The sequence below is a fragment of the Plasmodium gaboni genome, chromosome 11 (assembly GCF_001602025.1).
Source record: "Plasmodium gaboni strain SY75 chromosome 11, whole genome shotgun sequence".
NCBI lineage: Eukaryota > Apicomplexa > Aconoidasida > Haemosporida > Plasmodiidae > Plasmodium > Plasmodium gaboni.
Window position 1 is genome coordinate 1,677,324 of NC_031491.1, and position 9,618 is coordinate 1,686,941.

The 9,618-nt window shown below is 20.7% G+C and overlaps 3 protein-coding genes across 4 annotated transcripts in view; 1 reads left to right on the forward strand and 2 right to left on the reverse strand.

Annotated features, from left to right (window-relative positions):
* PGSY75_1147800 (merozoite adhesive erythrocytic binding protein) overlaps positions 1–2,260 on the forward strand; it is a gene marked incomplete at both ends in the record, with an annotated part of 6,059 nt that extends 3,799 nt beyond the window's left edge. Inside the window, 4 exons of one of the 2 annotated variants that reach the window (XM_018786591.1) lie at positions 1–1,677; positions 1,802–1,880; positions 2,002–2,069; positions 2,199–2,260. In XM_018786591.1, the coding sequence (XP_018641387.1) occupies positions 1–1,677; positions 1,802–1,880; positions 2,002–2,069; positions 2,199–2,260 (1,886 nt within the window). Of the gene's footprint in view, positions 1,678–1,785; positions 1,881–2,001; positions 2,070–2,198 lie in introns of those variants that run through there. The other variant, XM_018786592.1, reaches the window with a different exon arrangement.
* A 1,090-nt stretch (positions 2,261–3,350) lies between these two features.
* Positions 3,351–4,004, reverse strand: PGSY75_1147900 (hypothetical protein; the record flags this gene model as incomplete). Its single annotated transcript, XM_018786593.1, has 1 exon — positions 3,351–4,004. The coding sequence occupies one exon, from the start codon at positions 4,002–4,004 to the stop codon at positions 3,351–3,353; it is 654 nt and encodes a 217-aa protein (XP_018641388.1).
* Positions 4,005–5,475: 1,471 nt separating this feature from the next.
* Positions 5,476–9,552, reverse strand: PGSY75_1148000 (putative serine/threonine protein kinase; the record flags this gene model as incomplete). The annotated part of the gene is made up of 1 exon (XM_018786594.1): positions 5,476–9,552. One exon carries the CDS (start codon positions 9,550–9,552, stop codon positions 5,476–5,478), a length of 4,077 nt encoding a protein of 1,358 aa, XP_018641389.1.
* Between the last annotated feature and the right edge of the window lie 66 nt (positions 9,553–9,618).

Consider the following 9,618-nt stretch of genomic DNA (forward strand, 5'->3'; position numbering starts at 1 on the left):
GAAAGGAAGAAGAAGTAAGAAAGGCAGAAGAAATTAGAAAATTCGAGGAAGCACGAATGGCACATTTTGCTAGAAGACAAGAAGCAATCAAAGCTGAAGAAAAAAAAAGGGATGATGAAATAAAAAAAGCTGAAGAAGTAAGAAAGGCAATAAAAGAAAGAAATGCAGAAGAAATAAGAAAATTCGAGGAAGCAAGAATGGCGCATTTTGCTAGAAGACAAGAAGCAATCAAAGCTGAAGCAAAAAAAAAGGCCGATGAGTTAAAAAAAGCTGAAGAAAAAAAAAAGGCTGATGAGTTAAAAAAAGCTGAAGAAAAAAAAAAGGCTGATGAATTAAAAAAAGCTGAAGCAAAAAAAAAGGCTGATGAATTAAAAAAAGCTGAAGAAAGAAAAAAGGCTGATGAATTAAAAAAAACTGAAGCAAAGAAAAAGGCTGATGAATTAAAAAAAGCTGAAGAAAGAAAAAAAGCTGAAGAAAGAAAAAAGGCTGATGAATTAAAAAAAGCTGAAGAAAAAAAAAGAGAAGAAGAAAGGAGAAATAATATGCAGTTAAGAAGAGCCGAGATACTTAAACAAATACAGAAAAAGAGAACAGAAGATGTAATGAAATTATATGAAGAAGAAAAAAAGGCTGAACAACTTAAAAAAGATGAAGAAGAAAAAAAAAAGGCTGAACAACTTAAAAAAGATGAAGAAGAAAAAATAATAAAGGCTGAACAACTTAAAAAAGAAGAAGAAGAAAAAAAAAAGACTGAACAACTTAAAAAAGAAGAAGAAGAAAAAAAAGAAGAAGAAAAAAGGAAGACTGAACAACGTAAAGCAGAAGAAGAAAAAAAAAGAAAGATTGAAGAACTTAAAGCAGAAGAAGAAAAAATAATAAAGGCTGAACAACTTAAAAAAGAAGAAGAAGAAAAAAGAAAGGCTGAACAACTTAAAATAGAAGAAGAAGAAGAAAAAAAAGCGGAAGATTTAAGAAAAGAAAAAGAATCTGTAATAGAAGAAGAGTTAAGAAAAGAAGATGAAAAAAGAAGAATGGAAGTAGAAAAAAAAAATATAGATACAAAAGAAGATAATTTTGAAAATATCCAAGAATCCAATAGAAAAAATACACCAAATATTAATAAAGAAATATTCGGATCGGAAATAAAAGAAGTTGTTATTACAAAAAATATGCAGTTAAAGGAAGAAGATTCATTTCAAAAGCATAATTCTGAAAATTCTAAGAATTCCAATAAAAATGTAGATTACCCAAAAGAAAAAGATTTATCAGAATATGATATAGGAAATGTATTAGAAACAAATGAAAATCAGAAAATAAATAAGGATGATATAGAAGGATCGAATAATAGCATTGCAGGAAATAATAATGATATAAACTATACAAAACTAGATGTGGAAGAATATAAAAAAAGGGATGTTAAGGAAACAAGGGAACAAATTATAAAAATATCAAAAACGAATATGTGTAATAATGATTTTTCATCAAAATATTGTGATTATATGAAAGATAGTATTTCATCAGGTACATGTTCTAATGAAGAAAGAAAAAATTTATGTTGTTCCATTTCTGATTTTTGCTTACAATACTTTGATCATAATTCAAATAAATATTATGATTGTACCAAAAAAGAATTTGCTGATCCTTTATATAGATGTTTTAAAAAAAAAGAATTTTCAAGTATGTATCGTCTATAAAATAAATAAAATAAAATAAATTAAATTAAATATTCTGATAAATGGAATAATAACATTTTAAATTACGCATAATATAAATATTTTTATTAAGTTACTTTTTTTTATAGACATGGTTTATTTTGCTGGAGCAGGAATAGTACTGATACTCCTGTTTGTCATTGGTTCAAAAATAATCATAGGAAAGTGGTAAGAATACAACAGATAAAAATTATATATATATATATATATATATATATATATATATATAAATAATCAAATTGAGAAAATATTATCTAATTATTTATTCATTTATTTTTTATATTTATAGGTTTGAAGAAGCTACATTCGATGAAATGGATTTAAATTATGATAAAATATATACACTAGCAATGATAAGTAATATTATAATAAATAATAATTTCTTTTTATATTTTTTATTTTATCTTTAAAAAAATAATAAAAGAATAAATATAATTAATATAATAACTTTATTTTATTATGAATATGTTATTTTTTTTCTTTTAGATAATGAAGAAACTGAAGTAAGCAATCCTTTAAATTATTCTGCAGAAAACATAATAAAATGAAATAATTTATAATCAATACATTGTTATTTATTCTTTTATTTGTGTATCTTTTGTTTTTTTTTAATATATATATATATATATATATATATAATTATTAACAACTTAAATATTGCTTAATTTGGCAATGCTTATGAAATTAATATTATTTTATTGTACTTTTGTGGGCTTATTTTTTTTGAATCTGTGAATAGTAACTACTTTAATATTTATATATTTAAATCTTTCTTCTTATTATTTCCATTTTATACATATATCAATATTAATAATACCTTTTATATTATATTATAGAAATAATTAAAAATTTATATATATATATATATATATATATAATACTATAAAAAAAATAATAATAAATAAAAAATTCATGATTAAATAAAGAAACGCTGTTATTTAAAATTATGTCTGAAATGGTTATATGACTATTTGATTTTATAATTTCCGCTAATACTTGTTTATTAGTTATTAAAAATGTGTAAGTAAATTGTGAAAATAACTATATATTTTTTTGAAATGATATTAGAAAGAAAAATTATATTTTATTTACATTTATATTAATGTTAAATATAAAATTAGTTTTTGAAATATACAAAAAAATGAAACAGGAGAGAAAAAAAAAAAAAAAAAAAAAAAAACATACACATACATATTTTAATATATATGATAGGATAAAATAAAAAAACAATATATTTAAAAATTCTGATAATTTTTCCTATATTAAGTTGTTTGCATTATTTTATATTTAGTGTATCCATTCATATAATTCTTTAAAATGGATAGAACAATAAAAATACAAAAACATTTTATATGTAGAATATGACAAATTAAAAAAGAAAAATTTAATGTTAAAAAAAATAATAATAATAATAATATATATATATATATATATATATATATATATATGTCTATATAATATTTGTACACGTGTATGAAGTGTTATAGAAAAAAAATATTTTCATAAATAATAAAATGAAACTTATGCATATATATATATATATATACATATTTTATAATTGGAACATAAAAATGTTAACATACAAAAATATGTTTTTCTGAACAATATTAGAATTAAAATAATTATTATGATTTAAGGTTAATTAATACCTTCAACGGTTGCAACAGCACATATAACTTGAGTAAATGCTTGTAGAGATGTAAAAAAATTGGCATGATCACTTGTATTAATATTTTCATATATTTGAACAAGGTTTGGAATTTTCCCTGTTAAGGTTTTTATAACTGTTTCATCATTATCAACATGGGTAAGTGGGGATAGTTGTCTTATCATTGATGCTCTTCCATTTGAAGTATTACAAAACATTAAACGATGTTCTTTTAAACCTTTATCAAATAATCCTAATTTTTTAAAGAGATCAATTATATTTTTTTCTTGCACATCATTTGATATTTGTGCAATAACAAAAAGTTCAGAAATAGAACTTAATTTATTTAAGGGTTCTACTGAATTTTCCATAATGTGTGCATTATTACCAATAATTCTAATGACAATATCATTTAAACATAATGAAATAACGGGTTTACTACTTATATTTTTTTTATTCATTTTTCTTCTGTAACTTTCATTACTTGCATATCTTCTTTTAAATAATCGAAAGTAAAAAATATAAAACACAAATATCATACCAACCAATAAAATTGGTTGAATAATTGAAACATGTTTATCGTCCACATTTTCATACGCTTTATATTTTCTACATTCTTGCCCATTTTTACATGTTCTAGGCATTTTATTAAAAATTACATTTGAAACATATATAAATATATATAATTATATTTATATATATGTATAATTGTATTCAGCTATTATTGGTCATAAAAATATAATAAATAAATAAATAAATATATATATATATTTATATATAATATATAACCCTCGGAAAGAACAAGTGATAATTTATAAGTAATTTGTAATATATATATATATATATATATATTGTTGTTTTCTATTTGATATATTTATATATATTATATTTTTCTTATATTTAAATATATCTTCAAAAAAAAAAAAAAAAAAAAAAAAAATTATATATACATATTATATATAATTTTTTTTTTTTATTTTTTTAAATAGCATACTTAAAAAATTTATAAGTTAAAAAAGGAATACAGTAAATATTAATTTTTTCCTTTGTAATTATATTTGAATACTCTTTTTATTTTATTTTAATATTTATATTTTATTTTTTTTTTTTTGGATTATGAACAATAAAATATAAAAATAACGATTTTATACATTAAAAAATATAAATATATGTTATTAATATTATCTTATGGATTAATAAATTATTAAGATGAAAATTATTATATGAAATGATGATAATTTTAATGTTATTTTTGTGCATATATATTTTTAATATATTTTAAATATTTTACCTTAAAAGTTATTAATTAACAAGGTATTAAAATATACATATACAATACATATATATATATATTATATATAATATAATATATTATAAATGTATTTATATATGTTTGTGTATATTACAAATATTATATTTGTGCAAGAATAATTTATAATATAAATTTTTTTTTTTATAAAATATATTATTTACATAATTTTTCATAAAAAAAAAATTATGTATATTTACATATATAGTCGACTTATAAACAATTTGCTTATTTTTAATTTTTTTCTTTTTTTTTTTTTTTTTTTTTTTATATATATAAGAACGAATTTTAAGCAATTCAATGTTCGCATTTGATATTTTTATTTCCCAATAAAAAGTAGGATAATAAACCTTTAAATTTAACAAAAAGATATGTTATTTATACATTTGAGAAAAAACAAATAAATAAGAACAGTGTATGTTTATATTATCTCAATTTTTATGTTAATTTTTTTTTTTTTTTTTTTGGTTTTTTTGGAAGAGGTTCAAAAAATATGTATATGAATTATAAAAATGATTTCAATAATATTAATATTATAAGTAATATATAAATGTATATATATATATATATATCTATATTATACTTATAAGACAATATTGAAGAAAATTTTTTTAATGAATATAATGAAAAATGATATTACTTTTTTTTAAATATAAGAACAATAAAAATGTTATATATATATATATATATATATATAATATATGTATGTATAAGTACTACAATGAGTTATAATAAATATTCCAATTTATATAATACAAAAAAGGAGTGCACAAATATTTAATTATATATATATATATATATTTTCCTTATGGTATATTAAAGTAGTTAAAAATTGGATAGCTTAAGGCTTCTTCTATAGATGGTCGTAATTCATAGTCAAAATTTAGTAAATATTGTATGTAACTTAAAGTAGCGTTAGAAATTTTTTGATTAATTTTTGGATAGGTTAATCCATTTTTCATTTTGTTAACTAATAATTCTTTTGAACATTTTTCAAGGTAATTAAATTGGAAAGGTCTTTCACAAAAGAGCATTTCATAAAGAATGCATCCCAATGACCAGATATCAATTTTATCTGTGATAAGTAGGTTTTTTTTATTTTTTAAACATTCTGGTGGTTGATAATACAATGTACCACCTCCATTGTAATATTGATGTGTATCTGGTAAAATTAGTTTAGCTAGTCCAAAGTCAGATATTTTTATAATTCCATCCTTTATTAATAAGTTGGCAGGTTTTAAATCACAATGGTGTACTTTTCCAGTTGGTAAATTTTTCATATATAATAAACCTAATAATATTTGTTTAATCCAACATAAAGCTAATAGTTCATTAATTGGCCCATGATATTTAATATATTTATCTAGATCAATATCACATAATTCCATTCCAACTAATAAATTGGTTGCTGACCCAAATACAAAAAAGAATTCTAATTTAACAATAAATATATGTCTATGACAATGTATATGTATATTTATTTCATTTTCTGCTCTTTGAATAATTTTATTTTTGATTTCATTGGACATACTTGGTTCAATTTTATGAATTTTTGCTGCATACATTTCTAAATTGATAGAATCAAAAACTTCCCATACTTCAGCAAAACCTCCTCTTCCAATTAAGTTCATCATTCTTATATTTATTTTTAATGGATTATAAAATGAGAATTCTGAATTTTCTTGGAAATTAAAATGATCTAATCGTTTTTCAAGTATTGCTCTTTTTTTATCCAAATTTAATTTCATACTAAATAATTCTGTGTTTAAGAATTGAATATTTTTTTTTAAATATTTTTTTAAATTTATATCAATGGGACCTTTTCTTAATAAGGTTAAGAGAGATAAAAAAAATTTGAGTGTGTGCTCTGTAGCACGACAATTGGAAAAATGGGTACCATCTCTAAAGGTATCTCTACTTGGAGGTAAAATAGATCTGTTATGACTTTTTTTTTTGAGCATGGTTAGCCATGATAACTCTGATTCTTCTTCGTTTTCATTTAATATTATGTTATAATTTTTGACTGATTTTGAGAAAAAACTGTAAGGATATTGTTCGAAAACTTTATAAAATATTTCATTATTTATTTTTTCTTGTTTTTCATTAATAAAATTATAATTTTTTTTTTCACATATACAACGAACAATATCTTTTTTAATTTCATTTAGGTATTCTTCCGTTTTGTATGCACCAGTTGATGATATACGACCTTCGCCTGATAATTCATTATTATTATTATTATTATTATTATTATTATTGTCTTCACTTTTAGAATATGGATTTTTATCTATTTCTGCTAAACGTTTTCTCAAATTTATGGTGCTTAAAAGTTTTTCTTCTTTTCTGAAATAATTTTTATCATATGGTTCATTGGAATCCTTTTTATTATTTTTAGGGAATATATTAAATGCATTGTATTTTTTTTTTTTTTTTAATACAACATTTTTTTCTTTCTGTTCATCATTTTTCTTTTCATTATTCATTTGTTTAATTTTACATTTATAATATTGTTTATTCATATTATCATTTTTATTAACGTGATTATCCTTTGGAGATTGTTTTTCTTTTATGTTACTTATTTTATTTTCCTTTTGTGCATTTGTGTTTATTATTTGGTCTTTTTCATTTTTTCCAATACGTTCTGAGGGCTGTTTTTCTTCATTTAAGTTCTGATTATTATTTATATGGGGATCTTCTCCATTAATATTAACATTGTTATAGTTGTTATTATTTACTTGTTTTGCTTGTTCTTCTTCAATATTTTTTTTTTTATAATTAAAATTTCTTATGTCATGATATGCATGTTTATCAAGGTTTCTTTTATTTAAAATTGTATAAAAGTTGACAGGTTCCTTTGAAAAATTTTCTAATAATTTTCCATATTCTGTTGTATCTAGATTATTTTCATCACTTTGATCAACTTTATAAAAATATCCATATTTGGACTGTTCATGATTTAATAATAATCTGTTTACGGATCTTTCTAATTGTTTTTCTTTTAATATTGATTCTAAAATTAAATATTTCAATGAGTGAATTTTTTCCTCTATTTCTTGACATTCTCTTTTGTTTTTTTCTAAATAATTCAGATCATTTTGGAATAAGTTATAAAATTCTTGATTTTTTCGATATTCTTCAATCTTTTTAAATTGTTGTATTAATTTTCTAAAGTCTATTTCTTTTACATCTTTACTACGAAAATAAGTATGAATCATTCTGAGATAAAAATTTTTTATCTCTTGTTCTTTCATATTGTATACACATTTTTCAAATAAAATTACCATATTTTTTATTAATTCTTCTATATTTACTTTTTCAAGTAATTCTTTATATAACCTTTTGATAATTAAGCTATTTTGTATCTTTGACATAAGTTCAATTATAACTAAATGATTTCTTTGTTTCCTTATTTTTTCTAATCTAAAATTTGGAATAATCATTTTTTTAAATCTTTTAATAAATTCCATTTTATCTCTAGAAGATTTGAACGTTTTTTTTTGTGTTATTTCTTTGAACAGATTGTTTGGTTTTTTTAATTCTTCTAAATTTTTTTTTAGTTTTTTCATAATGTCTAAATTTTTATAATAACTTTTTATATCAAATATTATATAACATTTGGCATGGTTAATATATATTTCATATTCATTAATTAGATCATAAAAGAAATAAGTGCTCTTAGTATTTTTTGGAGAATTAGTTGATGAAGAATAATTATTTAAGCTACTATAATCTTCTTGATCAATATTGTCACCGTAATCATCATCATATTGGTCATTTTTATCATTAATTTTTTCGTTCACTTTTCCATTTGTATTTGATTCTTCTTTCATTTTTTCTTTTTCTACTTCTTTTATCTTTTTGTTTTCTTCTTCTATCGTCGTTTCTTCATCATCTTGTTGCGCATCTTCTTCACATTTGGACTGTTTTGTACTGTTTGATTGACTAGCCTTTCTTTTAAGACTTCTGCTAATATTTCTTTTGCTATTTTTTCCAAGATCTGTATTATTAGCATCTGATATGGTAGATGTATTTAGGCTTCTTCTTTTTCTTCTTTCTTTTTTAGGTTCAGATTTTGTTTGACTATGGATGCTAATATTTTGATTAATTGGTTTTGTACATATATGATTGGTATAATTATTTTGGGTATTACATGTTTGTTCTTTGCTTGAAATTTCTTCACATAAGGTATTTAAAGGAATTGTGGTATTATTGCTATCGGCGTTTGTCGAATCATCTGTTTTTAATTTTTTGGTTAAAGGTATGGAATTTTGTTTAACAAAATAATGTTCAATATGATGTTCTTTGTTAGTGCTAGAATTTTTTGCTGTTCTCCTATAAATTTTATGTGTTTTTTTTAAATTGGTATTTTTTATTCTAATAAAAAAAGGGTTATAAAATGAATTGACTTTGGTATCTGATTTTTTCAGAAAATATTTACTATTTTTTGTATCAAAATTATGAAGTCTGTATTCAAAATTTATTCCAGGTATAATCAATAAATTATTTAAAGTATCAATAAAAATTAATGGATTTGTTCTCAAATATTCAATATAATTTTCATCTTTATATTTAATTCGGAATTTGGTTTTCTGCCTTAATAAGTATATAAAATCATTTTGCTTTAGATTTGTTGTATCATAATCATTTTTGTCATCATATGTAAACAATAAGGTTAATTTTTCAAATGAATCAATACCTTTATAAATAATTCCATTAACATAATGCAATAAATCATTTATATCTTCAAAATTTTTTTTTAATTCATACTTAAAAATTTGATCAATTATGGGAAGTTCGTTTTCATTTCTTAAGGTTTCTCTTATATGATATATTCGTTGTCTTAGGTAAGGATTTAATGAATTATCTTCAGTGTAATCATACATTTTAAAATTTTTGTGTTTTTTCTTTTTATGTTATCTATTTCTGCCTTTACTTTTTTTTTTTTTTTT